The sequence below is a fragment of the Oncorhynchus kisutch genome, linkage group LG13, assembly GCF_002021735.2.
Source record: "Oncorhynchus kisutch isolate 150728-3 linkage group LG13, Okis_V2, whole genome shotgun sequence".
Lineage (NCBI taxonomy): Eukaryota > Metazoa > Chordata > Actinopteri > Salmoniformes > Salmonidae > Oncorhynchus > Oncorhynchus kisutch.
Window position 1 is genome coordinate 51,682,279 of NC_034186.2, and position 20,733 is coordinate 51,703,011.

The following is a 20,733-nucleotide window of genomic DNA, read 5'->3' on the forward strand; positions in this document are numbered from 1 at the left end:
AGGGCAGGACAGCCAAAGAATTGCAGCAGAGTTACAGGTTTGTGCAGGGTTTGTGGTAGCTAACTGAATTGTCTCCCTCAGTGTAAGGGTTGACTAATGCTAATAAACTAGAATTAGCGCTACACATCCTTAAGCTATTGGGTGTGAGTCAGAGTTAGCAGTATATTTAGTGAATGGGCAAGCAAAGGATGTTGGTGTAAGTTATGATAAAAAGTGTTCATTTTCAGCTAGTGTATTTGATGAGTTTTGCTTCTGTAGCTAGCTTGGCTGGCTAGACACTTTGGTTGCTACTGCCCCCCCCCCCCCCCCCCCCCCCCCATTTTTGCGAGTATATAAAACATTCTCACATTCTTCTCTGCAGATCCTCTCAAGCTCTGTCAGGTTGGATGGGGAGTCTGGCCACTGTACGATAAAGGTCTGATTGGTGGAGTGCTGAAGAGATGGTTGTCCTTCTGGAAGTTTCTCCCATCTCCACTGATGAACTCTGGAGCTCTGTCAGAGTGACCATCAGGTTCTTGGTCACCTCCCTGACCAAGGCACTTCTCCCCCGATTGCTCAGTTTGTCCAGACGGCCAGCTCATTTAAGAATGATGGAGGCCACTGTGTTCTTGGGGACCTTCAATTCTGCAGACATTTTTTGGTACCCTGTGCATCGAAACAATCCTGTCTTGCATCTCTATGGACAATTTCTTAGACCTCATGGCTTGGTTTTTGCTCTGACATGCACTGTCAACTGTGAGACCTTATATAGACAGGTGTGTGCCTTTCAAATCATGTTCAGTCAATTGGATTTACCACAGTTGCACTCCAATCAAGTTGTAGAAACAAGTTGGAGAAACACAGAAATAACTTATTACATTATCCAGACCCTGAGCTCAAATATCTAGTCTCATAGCAAAGTGTCTGGATAATATGTAATTAAGTTATTTCTGTTTGTATTTTTTATACTACATTTGCAAAAATTGAAAAAACAGTTTTCACTTTATCCTTATGGGGTATTGTGTGTAGATTGATGAGGACTTTTTTATTTAATCGATTTTAGAGTAAGACTGCAAGGTAACACAATTTGGAAAAAGGGAAGGGGTCTGAATACTTTCCGAATGCACTGCCTAGGGCAGGGATGGGCAACTCCAGGCCTCGGAGGCCTGATTGTTGTCACACTTTTGCCTCAGGCCCAGTTCACAAACTCGACTCCAATAATCAACTAATCATGATCTCCAGTTCAGAATGCATTTGGTTTAATCAGCTGTGTTTTCTAGGAATGGGAGGAAATTGTGACACCACTCCGGCCCCTGAAGACTGGCGTTGCCCATCCCTGGCCTAGGGGCTATGTAGCTTCTTATCTGTCATGTTTGGAGTTGTGTTGCGCTATTATGCAGACACTTGAATTTTTCTTTACAGCTGAGTTGCCCTGGTCGAAACTTTAACAGCAATTGCCCCAAAGAAAAGTCAGAAACTATTTATTATCTTGTCAAAATTGACTACAAAGTGTAAATAGGATAATTTAGGGTTATAAAGTAATTGTCCAAATCTGAGTTTTGTGAGACTTGTGGTTGTGACTGCATCACACTGTAAATGAAGGTTGGGTTTCTTTCAATCCTGCCCACATGCCCACAGCTGGCAGTAATCATCAATTCAGAATGCAGCTGCACGTGACCCAATCATAATGCCTGTTGTAAATTTGGGTTGAGGAAGGATATCCATATGGGGCTAGTTAGGGACCATTGGTTAATTACACAATGTACATGGGACAATATTTTTTAATTCCAATAGCTCTGAATGTCAATGACTTAACCTCATACCAACTATAAATTGTAGTAATGCATATAGAAAGCATTTAATGAGAAAACTTAAAGGTGTGCAACATGAAAATATTGTCTCATTTACATTGTGTAATTTAATGTCTGTCAAAGTCAGGTTGCACACCAGCCGGCTGAAGATAATTGGCTAAATAATTTGGCTTACTCTTCCCATCTGCGAACACACACACCAGACACCCACGTCAAACTACACCCCAAAACCAACTCACGTTTGAATTTATTCATGGCCTCTAGCATTTCTTAATTAACCAAATCTAAAATGAAGCCAAATCAGGAAGTGCAGTCTCCCTTTAAAACTAACTAAGGACATGCTGCACCTCTGCCTTGCTACCTTTCAGATGAGCCAAGAAGGAGGACAGATGAGAACAGGAGGCCAGTGGAGCACTTACAACAGCAGCAGCTAGGGCCAAATAGTAGGGAAGAGGATGATGTGTGAACAAGACACAGGCCCAAAACAAGTTAAGCTGCTCAAGTATCCCCTTGACCGTTTTGGATTGCAAAACTAAAAAGACACACCAGACAAGACACAGAGACAGCAACAGAAGAATAGGTGATGGAGAGAGACACCAGACGAGACCCAGAGACAGCAACAGAAGAATAGGTGATGGAGAGAGACACCAGACGAGACATAGAGACCGCAATAGAAGAATAGTATATGATGGAGACAGACACCAGAAGAACAGAACAGGCTATAACTGAAGAGGATAGACAAAGAAGACAGTAACAAACAAGAACCTGAGACAGCAACAGAGAAAGTGACAGAAGATGACAGATGGGGAGAGAACACAGCTGTATCACTTCAAGCTAATCTATAGATTCTAATTAGTTTATTTATTTGTACAAATTACAAGAAGTGATATACAGAAAGTGAAAAAGTAGAACATGATTTACAAAGAACTTGCAGGTGAGGTGAAAAAGCCTGAAATTACAATTAAAACAATTGTTTACTTCTATACTTTTTACAACCAGGGCAGAGGGGGATAGACAATAGACAGTAACATATAGTACTGATACAGCAATAGAATAGGGCAGAAGAGAGAAATCAACTAAGAGAGGCAGAGGAGGGGTGAGCACAGTAGATTGTATCACTTAAAGCTGCTCTATGGATTCTAGTTACTGCACTGTGTGTGTGTGTGTGTGTGGGGGGGGGGGGGGGGATGAGGGAGAGAGAGGTGGGGGGTTTAGCTACTGTGGCATTCTTTCAGCAGTTTTGCCTGATTGGTAAGGTCGAGGACTATGTTTGAAGTTGTTTAATGGTTTTTGGAAATACACTGTAGATGTATGTATTCCAGAGTAAAGATTGTTCTAGAGTAGAGAGACCCACAGCATCAATTGTAATTGAGTACTGGCAGCGTCTGCTGTGACAGGTGGGAAGGTACAAGTTGCCTGAAAAATATCAAATCTCTAAATGTTCTAATCTCTCAATATTTATCTCAAAGTGCACCAAATTCACACATATAGCTGTTGCTACATGTAGCTTATTTGTATGTGCTGGGGGAGAATGCCCTTAGACCCCCCCTACCGGTTTTGGGCTAAGCCCTGAATGCCTTCAAATCAATCTACATACAATGCCACATCATGACAAAGCAAAAACTGTTTTTTAGACAGCTCAGGACAGACGGGAGACTCTAGCAGCTCAGGACAGACGGGAGACTCTAGCAGCTCAGGACAGACGGGAGACTCTGGCGGCTCAGGACAGACGGGAGACTCTGGCGGCTCAGGACAGACGGGAGACTCAGGCGGCTCAGGACAGATGGGAGACTCTGGCGGCTCAGGAGAGACTGGAGACTCTGTTGGCTCAGGACAGACGGGAGACTCTGGCGGCTCAGGACAGACGGGAGACTCTGGCGACTCAGGACAGACGGAAGGCTCTGGCAGCGCTGGACAGGCGGGAGCACCTGTAGGCAGAAGACGGTAGCCAGGCCAGTGCGGCGAGGTGGAATAGCCCGCACTGGGCTGTGCTGGTGAACCGGGGACACAATGCGTAAGGCTGGTGCCATGTACGCCGGCCCAAGGAGACACACTGGAGACCAGATGCATAGAGCCGGCTTCATAGCACCTGGCTCGATGCCCACTCTAGCCCGGCCGATACGAGGAACTGGAAGGTACCGCACCGGGCTATGCACACGCACTGGGGAAACTGTGCGCTCCACCGCATAACACGGTGCTTGCCCGGTCCCTCTCTCTCTCCGGTAAGCACAGGAAGTTGGCGCAGCTCTACTACCTAGCTTCACCACACTCCCCGTGTGGCCCCCCCAAGAACTTTTTGGGGCTCCCAGCCGCGCTGCCGTGCTGCCTCCTCATACCAGCACCTCTCTGCCTTTGCTGCCTCCAGCTCTGCCTTGGGACGGCGATATTCCCCTGGCTGAGTCCAGGGTCCTTTGCCGTCCAGAATCTCCTCCCATGTCCAGGAGTCCTGTGTACTTTGCCGCTGCTGCTGCTGTCCTTTACCACGCTGCTTGGTCCTTGGTTGGTGGGTGTTTCTGTAACGACATTCCTCCTCCTCTTCTGAAGAGGAGTAAGGATCGGACCAAGATGCAGCGTGGTAAGTGTCCATAATGATTTATTACGAAAACAACTGAACTCTCGAACAAAACAAAAATAACGTGCATCAACGAAACAGTTCCGTGTGGTGACAAACACTGACTCGGAAAACAAACAAACACTGCCCACCCCAACTCACGCCTTGACCATAATAAATAAAGACAAAACAAAGGAAATAAAGGTCAGAACGTGACACTGTGGTTGTTTTTATCAAATCATGTTTTGCCTAAGCAGATTTAAAATGAAAATATTGTTTGTTCTGAAAATTATATTGAATTCATGTAACTGTTTTAAATAAAGTAATACAAATACAATCTTATTATCAGTTACAGGTGGGGGGTTTTATGTGCTCTTCCAAAATGTATGGTAAAGCATAAAAACATTAACATTATTTTATTTCTTACAACATGCTAGTCAGCGTCACAGACATTCCATCCTCTTACAAAGACAAATAGCTGACCATAAGACATTTTCTGTACTTCGACTTTGTATGAAAAAATATCACATTTTAGGGTAATTTGAGACAGTTTTGATGCCTAGTTTATAGACAACCAGTCTTTAGTTCTTCTCTTGAAATGACGTCACAGATGACCCCTTTTATCAATTTTACCTTCAGCTACATTTTTCTCCTGACACAGTGGCTCGTCCCTGTAATCCAAGTCCCTGGGAGGCTGAAGTTGGCGAATCGAGTTAGTTGATGAGCTCTGGGCTGTAGTACGCTATGCAGAACGGCTGTCCGCACCAAGTTTGCTCGTGATATGGTGCTCCTGCCCGAGACCACCAGGTCAAAGCCCCAGTTCCGTCTAGTAGTGAGTAGACACTGCAGTGCAGCCTTGGCAAGACATCGAAACCCAGTCTACTTTATCATTTTTTTGTCTTGTTTAAAAAAAAAAACTGCTTCACGGATGAAAATTCCCTCTACAAAAGATTTAACATACCATTATTTTTTTTTAACAGTAACCAGTCGACCAAACTCGTCATCAGTTTACCTTCTATTGTTCTTATGAGAGTTATAGGGCCTACTGACTCCTGAACCAGAATCTGGGTTTACGGGAGTCGGTTGAATAGAATCGCCATATTCAACGTAACCTATAAACACAGATTATGGTTCAACTGACTCCCGACTGATGAATGAAGTGTATAATGCAGCAGGGCCCGTTGAGAGCAAAATTAATTTGAGGTCAAGGAACTGTCAAAGCTCTCCAAATGTAATGTTCAGTTTGCAGATCATCAGAGAGGGGCTGTCAACAAAAAAATCCCGAGGTGGGGATACTGAACTGCTTCGCAGCAGTTACCAGAATATTCGAATGCACTACTGTGATCAATGCCTACTTTTCTCATTTGAAACAGTTGAAATAAAGAACTCACCCTGTCCACGTGTCTTACAATATTGTCAATACAGAAATTCAGTTATGTCTTTGACTATAATGTGAAAAGAATTCATATTTCTAAAGTAACAGTATGGGTGAATAATTGGCAACATTAATGAATGTATTTAAAGCAAAATATGGGTAATGTGAATGATAGGTCTATACGTTTGGTTTTTATTTTCTGTCCATTGTGAATGAAATCCGCATAGAGAAATGATGTGGTTGTGTTTATCAAATCTTGTTTTTGCCTTAGCAAAAGTGAAAATAAATGATGGCTTTTTCAAAAAATATATATTGCATTTATGTAACTGTTTTAAATTTAAAAAAATACAAATACAATACTACAATCTCATTGTGGTTCAAGGTGTTTTTTTTGTTACTGTACTCTTCCACAATGTTTGGTAAAGCATAAATGCATTAACCTTACTTTATTTCTTACAACCTTCAGCAGCACAGATAACCTTCCATCATCTTACAAAGATAAAAAAATTATATTATTTTCTGTACTCCGACTTTCTATTAAAATATTGTCAAATCTGAGGGTAATTTGAAGCGCTTGAAGCCTAGTTTATAGAAAACTATATAGTCTTTAGTTCTACTCGTCGACTTTGACGAGTATCACCTTTACTTGCAGCTGGGGATGGCGCCGGGCGCGGTGGCGCGTGCTTGTAACCCAAGTCCCCCGGAAGCTGAGGTTGGCGCTCTATGTCGAACGGGTATCCGCACTAAATTCAGTGTCGATTTAGTACTCATGGGGTAGCCCGGGCCCACCAGATCGTCTACGGTGGGCTGCACTGGCCCAGGTCGGAAAAGAAGCAGCTCAAATCCCAGGCTCCGTCCAGTAGTGGGATAGCGAATGTGAGTAGACTCTGTAGTGCATCCTTCGCAAGTCATCACAATCCAATTTGTATTATTTAAAAAAAAATCTGCTTTTGTAACGGATGTGAAATGGCTAGCTAGTTAGCGGTGATGCGCGCTAATAGCGTTTCAATCGGAGACGTCACTTGTACTGAGACCTTGAAGTAGTGATTTTTGTGGAGCGATGGGTAACGATGCTTCTTGGGTGACTGTTGTCTGTGTGCAGAGGGTCCCTGGTTCGCGCGAGGGGACGGACTAAAGTTAAACTGTTACATTGATGCTGTATACTGGCTCATACTGACGAAAGAAGTGAATAACGTAACGCAGCGGGGCTGTTGAGAGCAACATTTATTTGAGGACAAGCTCTCCAAACTCAATGTTCAGATTGTAGAGATGAAAAACATAATGCAGCGGAGGGAGGCTGTCAAAAAGCCCAGGTCAAAGAGGTGGGGGATACTGAGTAGTGGCCAGAACATTCAAGTAGCCTACCCCTGTGACCAACGGCTACTTAATTGTGTGAGACATCTAAGGCATTCTCTTTTGAAACATTTGGAATAAAATACTGACCCTGTCCATGTGTTTTAAGAGTAAATCTAAAGAGTGAAAGCTCGATGGTGGGCAAATGCTGCCCTCTGCTGGAGTGTACTCCAGGAATAGCAAATAATGCTATTTCAACCACATGCTATTTAATCACGTTTATTCCTCCACATACCAATTTATAGAAATGCAAATAGACAATGAGTAGGTGTTCTAAAACTGTTGACCGGTAATGTAGATAAAAGCGAAAACTTTACATACTACAAAGAAATCAGCATCAGAAATTGACTAACTGTCATTAGAAATAGGGTCTGCATAGAAATAGGCTATAGTCCTAAACATACACAGAGTAAAAGCTATGGCAGACACACAATTAGTGCATGCATCAACGCCTGCATGCATTATCAATCACTGTGAAGTTGTTTCCTGTCTCAAACAATTTGACATCTTATCACTGTGAAGGACCTTGTCTGTTTGTTGACCTACTAACACCACAGTTAGTCAATATGTTACTGACAAGGCCTATGTACACATCTTAACACTAACCCGTTCAAGAGTGGAGATTTCCACAAGGGATTTTCATTAAGTCCTTTATCTGGAGACATGGTGGCTTTATCATGATCTGAATGACACATTTTTGAGGATAAATTATTATCATGTCTTCATCAAGTGGGCCTAGATATTAAGAGAAGTATGGTTCGTATGATTTTGAAGCCACTTGCAGTTCACGGAAATACCATTGGAGGTCGGTAGAGTACAGCAAAAAGAGAGGCTGAATAGCGTAATGAATAGTGTTCTTCTTGCCATATATTTTATTGAATGGAACATATTCTCTTCGGTACTTTCATAATCTATTGATGCCCTCGGGGACATTGCCAGTTTGGTTTACGGACATAAATACAATATATATATAACCGAGGCCCTTTGTCTTGAAAAGTCAAAATTGCATCTGTGACCTTCGTTAGGGATGTAGAACATCGCCCCAAATAGCTGAACTATTGCTAAGGTGTAAAACAAAATGGCCCCAAAAAATGTGCATGTTTGAAATAAATCACTGATCTTCAAGTTTTCGTGCATAAAAGTTTATAGGGGGTCTTAGATAATTGGGTACATTCATCAATATAGGCCAATAGGCTACTCTGTCAGCTGGGTTGGAACGTTCCATGACCTCTGCTCTGTTGAAATCTTTGTCCACCTCTTGACCTTTGTCAACGTGTTATTGTACCTTTAAACTTGGCATCCTGTGGCGTAACTTATGGCGGTGAGACACGACTCCTCGGCCGTCGGAGATGTCTCTTCCGTCTCAACGTCCATAGAAAGACTGGGAAAAGTTCTCCAATAAGTAGCCTACATGAGCGTCTGCAAGTGGGCGTGTTTCTCTGTTGATTCAACAGTCTCGGCTCTTGTGCGATGTCGAGGGCGCGAACGCACTTTTCTGGTGAGAAGGGAACGCAGAAGTCTAGCTCTGACGCGCAGTCTATCTTCAGCTCTTGCTGTCTAAAATCGCTTCATTGTGGAGAGGGCTTTGAAACATATTTGGGACACTACCACCATGGACGCATTTCAAGTACTATCGTTATATATGTTACTGATCTTCATTTGGAATATACCATGTTTTCAGTCAGCTGCCATCATATCTCCCTCTGTGCCAAGGAGAAACAAGGGAGCCAAGATCCTTCATGATGGACAAAGGTCAACCAAATTTCCCAAAGAGATCTTCGCATCTTCTCCTATCTTAAGCCATCACGGAGAAGACTTTAATAAGGACGCAATTGTGCCCCACGATTACATGCTCTCCATATACAGGACGTATTCGACTGCAGAGAGACTCGGACTAAACGCAAGTTTTTTCCGCTCCTCAAAGTCTGCAAACACCATAACAAGTTTTGTGGACAGAGGAACAGGTTGGTCTGAACTAAAATGACTTAGCTATGTAGTCTACTACCGTTTTGCATACGACCAAGTGAGAATCTTGCTACATTTGTTCTAGATTTGCACACATCGCTGCAGCCATGGTATGCATTTTTTTAATCTGGAAAATAAAGCCCCTTTCACAATAACATAAACTATTAATTTTACAATGTCTCTCTTATTGAACTACATTGCAAGTTGAAATGTGGAACAATTGTGTTCCTGTTCTACTCTTGACCCACAAAGACTGCCATAAAATAACATAAAATAACCACATCAAAATAGTGTGCTGGCCTATCACTCGATGGTGCAGATTTAGATGTGATCCAATCTAAATATGTAACAGCTCGAATTGTAAAATGTACCATTAATTAATGCATAAAACGATATTTCACAAGCTAAAGTGCAATTATCTTGTCAGCCTCAAAGTTATTTTAGTTGCACTGGAGCTTTAGGACCGTTTATGAGGGACGCATTACGTTTTGTTGTCGCATTCAGTTCCATTTGAGCCCTTGGGACACAGTTTAAAGAGCCATAGGAGTACGTCAGTTTTCCAAAGTATAAAGTTATATTAGACTTACATTGACCCCCAGGTTACACGACAATAAAACACTAATTGAGGCCCTATCTAAATGAAGGTAGTAAATCATTCTCTATGAGTCCCCGCTTGCACCAAACCCATCCTGTTCAAACCTTGCCTTGTCGTCAGACTAGACTCAAAACAGGGCCAATTGAGATAATCATAGAAAAAGTTATATTTCCACAGAACTTGTGCATTAATTTACACATTGGTGTAGGACTCAGTGAACACGTCAAACAGGAAATTACAGTTGGCTTGCATCAGGATATGAATGAACATTTTGTGTTACAGATCGTCATGCCATCAGTGCAATCTGTATGGCCAACTCTGCAGTTAATAAACGGTTATATATGAATGGGTTAGGGTGCGCTGCAGGTGGTGGGCTGCAGGTGATTAGGGACAGTTAACTCTGTAACCAAGTGATTTGACGGATTTGATTAGACAAACAACGGCAGATAAACACCAACAAACCGAACACATGTAAGTCAGATTTATCTTTAGAGGAGAAATACAATCAGTTACCGTCATTATTGGCATTATTTCCCATCTGTAAAATGTGAAAAAGCCTCACTTTCCCCCTGATTTTGATTTGATGTGTCACTGGCTCTGACCCTTCTCTGGACTCTCTGAGGGTTGCTTAGCATCGAACCGCTGATTGGAGTATTTGAACTCGTGATCTAATTGAGTGTTCATGTCATAACATATCAAATACTGTCTATTCTCCCATAATGACCCAGCTCAGCCAATGGCACATCACCAAAAACAAAGAAAAAAATGTAAGACCATGTCCTTCGCTACGAAGTGGTTAGTATTTTACTGTGTACCTCGCTGTGCGACCACCACTTTAATTGCTGAAAATATTTTTTTATTCCGTTCTCTCAGCACATTGGTGGTTTCTGTTAAGATTCTACCAGGCCCTCGAGTGTTGAGTTGTATTGTATAATAGACTACAACATACTATTTATTTGCACTTTAAAAAGTCCGAACAGTAATACTCAAGCGACAACGTTTGTGCGTAATATTTTAATTTAGCGTTTTTCAGCAATTACGCACAGCTGTTTTTTGGAAACACTTGTACAATAGACGACATTTTTTGTATAAAACTGAAATATTTTATATTGTGTAGCTTTTCCCCTCTGCAGGTAAAATGAAAACAATTTATGCAAAACAGAATAGGAGACGTCCCTATGTTTGTTGTGGTCGCAAGGTCAGACAAGAATAAACCAAATGTATGAAAATGACTTTTGGCACTTGAAGTAACTCATTAAAACGCAGATGGTGCTCGCTGGCCTCGGAAGCCACAGCACTAGAAGTCTCTCTCTCTCTTTCGCTCCTCTCTTCGCTCCCTTTCTCAGCCTTTAGAAAGTCGCAGCTTAATGCATAGAGGAAAGCGTAACATCAATGTTATATGTTGTCCACAACCTCAGATAATACAACAATAGGTCTAACATAAGTGGTTGACGCCGTATCGTTCCTATTTTGGTCAGATAAATATGTAAATTACGCACAGGCTCCATTATGTCCAAATGTTTATATTTTCCAAGCAAATGAGGTGAATCAAAATGCGTGTCTTAATTTGTCGAATCATATCTCAAAATCAACAAACTGCATTGTCATGTTATTTAAAACAGATTCGCGCTGTAACTTAAAGTCAGCATAATCAGGCCAAGCACTTTTGAACCGGGAATGTTGTCGTTGGCAAGAGGAGATGAAATATAAGCGGGGAAGTATTTTAATGAGGAAGAGGGGAATTCAGAACTGTTAATTATTTGGTGACCTTGTATACGATTTGTTTGAGGTCTTATAAAAAACCTTAATGCAGACCATACGCGCAAAGTTACTGAAACAAACACAAGGTTTCACTCTACGTTTACTATTAAACTATGCAGGGTTCACAGAGGGGGGAAAGTATTGGCAACCAAATTCAAATATCTATTTCGAATAAACTCATATTATTTTGAAATATGGCATCTATGTTGGATTTATAGATTAATAGCCTATACACAGGGAGTAATTGTTTAGGCCTAGAACAGGCTACCCACAAATGTTGTTTTTATTAAGGAACACATTTTCCAGTGCATTTAATTTGATGGACGGAATCACATTTGATTGATATTTCCCAAGACCACAGGTTGATCTGTCTTATGTATGTCTAGTATATTCCTGTTATCGTGAATGCTGAAGAAAATCGCACTGTGTTTGGGCAACACATTTTTTCATGGTAGCCTTCAAAGTAAAACAGATTTGTTTTTACTTCAGCCTTTTTGACCATTTGCCCTATTATGCCTATGTATAATTATATTTGACTGATAAAATATGACAAAAATCTAAATGTCTCGTAAGTAATCGAAAAATCTTTAGAAAACTGTGTTTAAAAAGCTCTAATGTATTTTATGAAACCTTGGGTTTTAGATATTTAAAAAAAACACTGCATACCGCCAGTAAACCTTTTACAGCAGAAATTAAAAATTATACAACTTATATGAGAGCACATTGCTTCGCTGGGATCAAATATGTGTAACCTGGGCCTCGTGGGTCTCGAGCAGGGAATAATATATGAATTGTGTATTGTTCAGTTGAGTGTACAGTAACCTATGTCGCCTTCGGTCGGTTGAGTCTGGCAGAATCCCCTCCCGTCATATCACTAGGCCCCTCGTTTCTATGCTCCACAACTTTGATAATCGTTTCAGAAGTAATATTTCCCAAGCAAAGAATAATTAATAAACTGGTTTGATAAAATAGTCACTAATTTAATCAGGCTCTTCGTTTAGTGATGATAGACCTACATTGAAAAAGCAAAGTATTCTCTGAAGTGATTCATTTGGGGTGTTATTAGAAAACAATAGCCTACATTAACATACAAAAATGATGATAAGATTCAATTGACAATTCAATTGAAGTTTGCTTCCGAATTTCACATTTCTCCCCATAAGAATTAAAATACATAGGCTATATTTCGAGTCTTATCTAATAGTAAAAATTTACAAAATTATAGGATTATAGGCTACTGAACGGTATTTTGCACATCGAAAGTGTATAAAATCCAAAAGGACAGTGTGTGTGTGTGTGTGTGTGTGTGTGTGTGTGTGTGTGTGTGTGTGTGTGTGTGTGTGTGTGTGTGTGTGTGTGTGAGAGAGCGAGAGAGAGAGACCGAAAGAGGTCATTGCCAGCTGTTGTATTATGATCATAGGCTTAGCCTACAATATTCAGGTTGCTGTCTCAACAATTATATCTTACTACCATTGAAATAAATGGATTCAAACAGGCGACACCTTATAATATTAGGCATAATGGGCAAATCTAAATAATGAATTATTATGGTAGTTGTTATGGTAGTTGTTCTGCTAAGTTTGCATCTGTTGATTATTGATGTTAAGAGTGAAGATGATTATTATACAGTAAATTATAATACACCCTTTCTGTTCAGAAATGACGTGTCAGTCGTAGTTTGTCTCAGCTCGACTTTTGAATGGGCACTGAAAAACAAGAAAGAAGGCCAGTGGATCTGGCCTTTTTGTGAGAATGTGAACCCTCCTCCTCCCACTCCCTCTCCTGAACACTGTACACCCTAAGTGAATCTGACTGCAATTATTTCTTTTTATCTTGCAGACGATCTCTTGCACTCTCCTTTGCGAAGACAAAAGTATCTGTTTGATGTCTCAACCCTTTCAGACAAAGAGGAGTTGGTTGGAGCTGAATTAAGGATATTTAGAAAAGTACCCGGGGATTTGCAAACGTCCCCGACAGGTCTCTATGACATTCAATTACTCTCCTGTCGATCAGAACGGCTACTGGATGCAAGATCCCTTGATCCTCTAGATTCCCGAAAACCAGGATGGGAGGTTTTGAACGTGTGGGAAATGTTTAAAAACCGGCATCACTCTGCCCAGGGGAGCCAGCTTTGTCTCCAGCTCAAGGGCACTCTTGGTAAATCAGAAATGGAAATCGATTTAAAACAGATGGGATTTGACAGAACCGGTCGAACTCAGCAAGAGAAGGCCATCTTGGTGGTTTACACCAGGTCCAAGAAAAGGGAGAACCTGTTCAACGAAATGAAAGAGAAGATCAGGTCTCGTGGATCGGGGAGCAGGTCGGAGGAGGAGAGGGGCCTGCGGTTCAAAGCCAGGCGCCGACGGAGGACTGCATTGAACAATCGGCATGGGAAAAGACATGGCAAAAAGTCCAAATCTAGATGCAGCAAAAAGGCTCTGCACGTTAATTTCAAAGAGCTAGGGTGGGATGACTGGATCATTGCGCCATTGGATTACGAGGCGTACCACTGTGAGGGCGTGTGCGACTTCCCTTTGAGATCGCATTTAGAGCCAACAAACCATGCCATCATTCAAACTCTCATGAATTCAATGGATCCCAATAGCACACCTCCTAGCTGTTGTGTTCCCACCAAACTCAGTCCCATCAGCATTCTTTACATAGACTCGGGCAATAACGTTGTGTACAAACAGTATGAGGACATGGTGGTAGAGCAGTGTGGCTGCAGGTAGCGTCCTTTTCTTCTGCGTATTTAAACCCCGCAAAATCAAAGATAAGTCACTCGGTCCAGGTCAGGATATGAAAGCTGTGGCATATCTTAAGCATATAGACCCATGCGTTCTTGCCATATCATGGTGCGCCTAAACTTCACTCAAAAGGGATCTGCGAGAGACATCATTTGTAGCGTAGTCCTATGCAAGCATATTTATTTTTGATCAAATTTAATCTCCGTACAATCTCACATAGCCTTAGATGTCCAATTGTTGTGGTAAACTAATACCTACTCCTAGCCTACATTTGCGTCCATCTGATGTGTTTTTCAAGAGCATAGTCTATTGTTTTGCGAGGCCCGGACATAGATAGGCAGGTCGTCATAAACCATTAGTCCGCAGTAGAGGAGTGGGTATCAACATACTGGTGATATGCTATTATTTTACATTTTTTCTGAGCAGACTTGGAATTCTTGATGTTCCATCAGTGGATTCTGTCCAAAATGGGCACAGTGGAATGCACCTGTTCAAACTAGGCCGCAGTCACGGGATAGCCCTTGTGCATTGTTGCAGCTCCCTGCAACGGTCTTGTAAAGAGGACTCATTTGTAGCGGGTGTTTCCAGGCTCACTGCCAGTGTCCAGCTGAAACTATCCAGCTCTTCTGATGCGTTATCAATCGGCCCTAGCACCCCCCCCCCTCTCCAATCTCTCTCTTTCAAATCTATTTCTTTCTCGCTCGCTCTCTCTCTCTCTCTCTCTCTCTCTCTCTCCCTCTCTCTCTCTAAAAGGTGAATGTAATCTACCAAACACACAAAGGGCGCTGAGGAAAAGAGATAGCGCAGATATGCCTACAAGAGATTTCCCTGTGCGTCCTGTTTCATCAGAATGGAGTGCGCGCAAGAGTCATCACAGCCCTCGGGCAACGAATGCAAGACTAAACAGACGATTCTTAACATGGACATGGACATAGGCATTCGTATTGTGCCTGCCATTGACAGCTGACTGTATTTCGATGACTTGCTGAAGGCACACTGAAAGGCAGTTGGACCCGGTTGCGCACAGGAGCACGTGGGGACACCAAAGGCCACGTTAAATAATCAAGACAAACATTTGCATCTTCAACGTCTGCATCTTTACTAAAGGCACTTCCACAACTGACTGCGCCAATGTCATGTAGTCAGGAAGAACACCTTTTTTCATGATAATCGACTGACCAGAAAAGACTCGCAAACGAGATATTTAAATGCACATTAGCTTTGAATGCACTGCTGTTCATTATTTGAGCTGTAAATATTTGTATAGTTAAAACTTTACAAGTGCAACTTATGAAGAAATGACAAAAGGCATTTCTTTGTAAATGTACATACTTTAAATGCACTCAAATCGTTATAATATCTATTCTATAATAATTTTATTAATTGTGATGTACAGAGTTTCATGATAATCATATATTTCTTACATTGACGAGAGTAATTTAAGCTGTATAAAAAAAATGTTGAGGGTGAAAATACCATTATTGATGTCTACCTCATAATTACCTAGGTTCTGAGTTCTGAGGTGCATTCAACTGTGTTAAATTCTTTTTAAATGATATATGAAATTATACATTTATATAGGCCAATATATATATATATATATATATATATATATATATATATATATATATATATATATATTAATGGATATTATTCCACACTATTACTGTACTAATAAAGTGAAGAAAAAAACATCCAACACTCTTGTGCTTCGGATGACTTAACTCCCCCCTATAATTAATTTCCCAGAAATCTGTGAGTTGATCCTCTGTGACAGAGAGAAAACATCGTTTTTAGGTGATTTATAACTCTGCTTGTTTCTAATGAAGTTACAGATATGAATCACACTAATTACAGTACATAACGTTATTGTACATATCATGCTAAATCAAGTGGTCTACATGGATTTGATTTGAATAATGGGGAAAATTCACACTTCAATCAGGCCTTTGTGCATTTTTTCATGTTGACCAAAATTAGAAGTGAGGAAAATGTCTCCTTTGATCATTGGATGATATTAACTATGGAAAAAGAATCACTTGTTTTACCCTTTCTTTCAAAGCCTGTATATAAGCAGATATGCTGTTTGTTTGTATAGTGTTCTGTTGCTCAACCTTATCTATGCATATTTCATTAATATCAGTCTTATCGGATCACAATGAATCCATGATGTACTTCCAAATTTTAACCATTAAATGTGCTTGAATTACAAAACTAGCTTTTAGCAAAGCATGGTGTTTTTTTTCTAGCAGGGGATACAGATCATTCTACCCATGTAGGATTATAGTTAGTGCTGCTGGTTACAGCACCGAAGCGCTTGACATTGAGAGTTATAGTTGTTGTTGAACTCATGCAGTAGAACTCAGTGGTGGTGGCAATGGAGTTCAGCTTCCTTTAAAAATGTATGCAATGTAAACAAAGCATACATCTTTATTGGTAGGAGTTGATATACGGTGCCTTCGGGAAGTATTCAGACCCGTTGACTTTTTACACATTTTGTTACTATACAGTCTTAGTCTAAAATCGATAACATTGTTGTTTTCCCTCATCAATCTACACACAATACCCCATAATGACAATGCAAAAACAGGTTTTTAGAAATGTTTGCTAATTTGCTAACACTCCAGTGTTGTCTTGGCTGTGTGATTTGGGTCGTTGTCCTGCTGGAAGATGAACCTTCGCCCCATTCAGAGGTCCTGAACACTCTGGAGTAGGTTTTCATCAAGGATCTCTCTGTACTTTTCTCCATTTTCTCCATTCATCTTTGCCTCGATCCTGACTAGTCTCCCAGACCCTGCCACTGAAAAACATCCCCACAGCATGATGCTGCCACCACCATGCTTCACCATAGGGATCGTGCCAGGTTTACTTCAGACGTGACGCTTGGCATTCAGGCCAAAGAGTTCAATCTTGGTTTCATCAGACCAGAAAATCTTGTTTCTCATGGTCTGAAAGTCCTTAGGTGCCTTTGCCAAACTCAAAGCAGGCTGTCATGTGCCTTTTACTGAAGAGTGGCTTCCATCTGGCCACTCTACCATAAAGGCATGTTTGGTAGAGTGCTGCAGAGATAGTTGTCCTTCTGCATTTTTCTCCCATCTCCACAGAGGAACTCTGGAGCTCTGTTAGAGTGACCATCGGGTTCTTGGTCACCTCCCTGAAAAAAGGCCCTTCCTCTCCTGATTGCTCAGTTTGGCCTGGTGGCCAACACTGGAAGAGTCTTGGTGGTTCCAAACTTCTTCCATTTAAGAATGATGGAGGCCACTGTGTTCTTGGGGACCTTCGATGCTGGTTCCCTTCCCCAGATCTGTGCCTCGACACAAGCCTGTCTCGGAGCTCTATGGACAATTTATTTTACTTCACAGCTTGTTTTTTTCTCTGACATGCACTGCCAACTGTGGGACCTTATATAGACAGGTGTGTGCTTTCCAAATCATGTCCAATCAATTGAAATCACCACAGGTGGACTCCAATCAGTTGTAGAAACATCTGAAGGATGATCAATGGAAACAGGATGCACCTGAGCTCAATTTCGAGTCTCATACAAATAGTCTGAATACATATGTAAATAAGGTATTGCTGTTAGTTTTTTGAATATATTTGCAAACATTTCTAAAAACCTGTTTTCACTTCGTTATTATGGGCTATTGTGTGTAGATTGCTGAGATTTTTTATTTATTTAATCAATTTTAGAATAAGGCTGTAACGTCACAAAATGTGGAAAAAGTCAAGGGGTCTGAATACTTTCTGAAGGCACTTTAGGCTATGATTGATCTAATGGTACTGTGTAGGTCATGAACTTATTGGAAGTCATAGGGCTCTCTGATTCAAGCCACAGGATAATTTAGTGTTTTCACTAACATGTAAACAGACAATGAGTGTCATTGTTCAGTGTTTTGCCGGCTCAGCGCGATGCTAAAACTATGTTAACATGTGGTGGCCATTCAAGTAGAAGGAAATGCATTGACTGTCACTGATATGGTACTGAATGGATGAACCACAGCTATTTCCCAATGAATTAGCCACCCCCCTGGGTCATGTTTACTTAACACTTTAATGTTTCCCAATCTGAGGATGAAAAAAGTTTGAAAGCAGGGATTGCTTCCATATAGGCTATCGACCTTGGCCTGGAAACAATTAGGAAATGACTTTGAAATGTTATACGTTGTCCAGGCTCTTGTACAGTATCATGTCACTCCCCGCATGGTTGCTGGGGGAAAGAGAGGACACTAAGTGCACTCTTTAGTTGCCCCTGCAAATGACTGACACAGCAACTACTTCCCTGAGCAAAAACCAAATGGCCCTTCAGGCTATGTCTGTGTCAGCACTGAATAGCATCAGGATGCTATGTGGCTAATGCTAGGTCCACTTGCTAACTCCCCTAAAGTGCAGTCCGTTGGTGATACCCATAGCATGTTGATACCTTACTAGCAGACGTGCAGTACAAGTTTAAACACAGACACAGGTCTGAAATGAAAGACATAATGTGTGTGACAAGTTGACTGCCATTAGTCAAATGTCCTCTATGCTCTTACCTTACCTGTGAGATTGCGTACGCTGCTTCTGTGAAAAATGAGGGCTTGGAATTTCAATTCCCCTTACATTTTAGGGACCGTTATTTTATTGGACACAGGCATTATATCTCTGGCTTGGACGCTGGGTTGATGGAGGAAGTTTTGAGAATGGTTGCATGCCGATGAAAAGGAAGGAATGCTTTAGTGTAGTCGTCTCCATCACTCACTCGTTAGCTTTAATGGTTTCATAAAGAATAACAGGTTCGTCCTCATAGTTGCATAATTGTCTTAGTCACCAGTATGGTGAAGCCATTCCGAGAGAGTGCCTTGTTTAACATTTCTATCTAATATATTTATTTAACCAGTGTTGTATTGGCAAAGGCACAGCTCCTTTTTCATCAGAATATGCGGAGAATGTTTAACACAAATAGCCTTGACACCCCACATCTGTGGACCACCTCTTCATGGTCCATGATGTTGCATGATAACAAAGTCAAGATCTACAATGTGTTTCTCCAAACCGTCCGGGAGTCTCTCCAATGTCTAAAAACACAAGTTGGCTCCAATAGAGATAGACATTTCCCCCATACCTAACCCCACTGTTATCAGTGATGTCCTCATAAACTGTGCAGTGAGGAGATAAATCAAACTTAACATTTAGGCTGCAAGCAACTTTTCAGTGAGTATATAGGGAAATGGGCATAGTGAAATATGATATAATTTTTGTTAAGTACGAGAACTCTCATTGTGATTTGTTGAATGGCTGCATTTGGGATGCAGGGAAAGGGAATGCTTGCACAGTGCAAAGGCCTGAACTCAAACTGTTCATGACACTATTGATGACATCAAATTGGAATTTCTTTATCATGGATTTTCAGTGTCTGTTTCTCCTCTCAGAGATGTCTGTTTATCTCTGGAAAGAGATTCCTCCTTATTCCTTTTTTAATTCCTTGCATCTAATAGAGCCTGGCTGGGTTGTGGCTCATTCCCCAACCTCCCCTTTACCTCACAGGCCAGTGCAAGGTGGTTTCTTTCCCTATGAAAGAAAATAAACAAATTGTGTTGGTTTAGAGTGTACAAGTATATTTGAATGTGAGAGTGAACATGCATGTATATTGTTTAATGTGTATATTGTGTAATGTGTGTGTGTGTGTGCGTGTGTGTGTGTGTGTGTGTGTGAGTGTGTGCTGGAGGACAGAAGGACAGCAGCATACACAGATGGGCAGATGAGTGCTGCAGAGTAGCGGCAGATGCCTGGACTGACCCCCACTGACACCCTGCATTGAACCACTGGCCTGCACACAAAGGCAGGGGCAGATCCAAACATTAAATATACTTGCTTGTGCCTTAATGCCAGAGGTCCCATTTTGTCCATATACTTCTTTTCTTCTGAGGCAGACAGTCAAGCGTGTTGAGCGGGGCAACCAAGAGGGAATGAGAGAAAAAAGAAGAAATGATTGAACCCTTTTCTATCTATCATGATTTTAACCTTTATATTTCCTGCGATTGACTCACAAGAGACAGTGATGCTGTAAAGAGAGGTGGTTGCCCTTGGCAGCTGCTCACTAAGTAAGAAAAAAAAGGAAAGCACAGGAGTAGCATAACAAAGGTCTATGGGTGTTCCCTCTGATGGGGCATCTGCTGGGCTTCTTTTTTCTCCAGCCCTGCGGAAGGTTAGCCAGGACCCTCTGTGGCCCTATGGTAGCCCACCCTACCCCACCATCAGGGGTACCATCAGGCCATACGGGGGACAGACTGTCGGACACCTCCACTTCCCTGCAGATCACCTGCTAATTGTATTACATCACACCCTTTGAGGCCCTCTTCACTTTACTATCTATCCTATCTCAATATCCCAAATCAAATTGGAGCATGGATAGATTTTTGCGAGGGGTGCTGTAAATTGGGGTGAGGGAGGGGCGTTTGGAAGACTTGATCCCGGGGGAAAGGTTTTAAAATAAAAGCACTGACTGAAGATTCCACCAGAAACAGAATGTCAATTGGGTGATGTTGATTGATCTATATGGGGGGGCACCTTTCAAGCGCCTGATTATTTTCTCAAGGAATGTCCCAGAGTGCCCTTTC

General features: G+C 41.6%; 1 protein-coding gene across 1 annotated transcript; it reads left to right on the plus strand.

Annotated features, from left to right (window-relative positions):
* Positions 1-8,580: 8,580 nt before the first annotated feature.
* On the plus strand, positions 8,581-15,719 carry LOC109902204 (growth/differentiation factor 6-A). Its single transcript, XM_020498369.2, has 2 exons — positions 8,581-9,033; positions 13,230-15,719. The coding sequence occupies exons 1-2, from the start codon at positions 8,682-8,684 to the stop codon at positions 14,120-14,122; spliced, it is 1,245 nt and encodes a 414-aa protein (XP_020353958.2). The 5' UTR covers positions 8,581-8,681; the 3' UTR covers positions 14,123-15,719.
* The last annotated feature ends 5,014 nt before the right edge of the window (positions 15,720-20,733 follow it).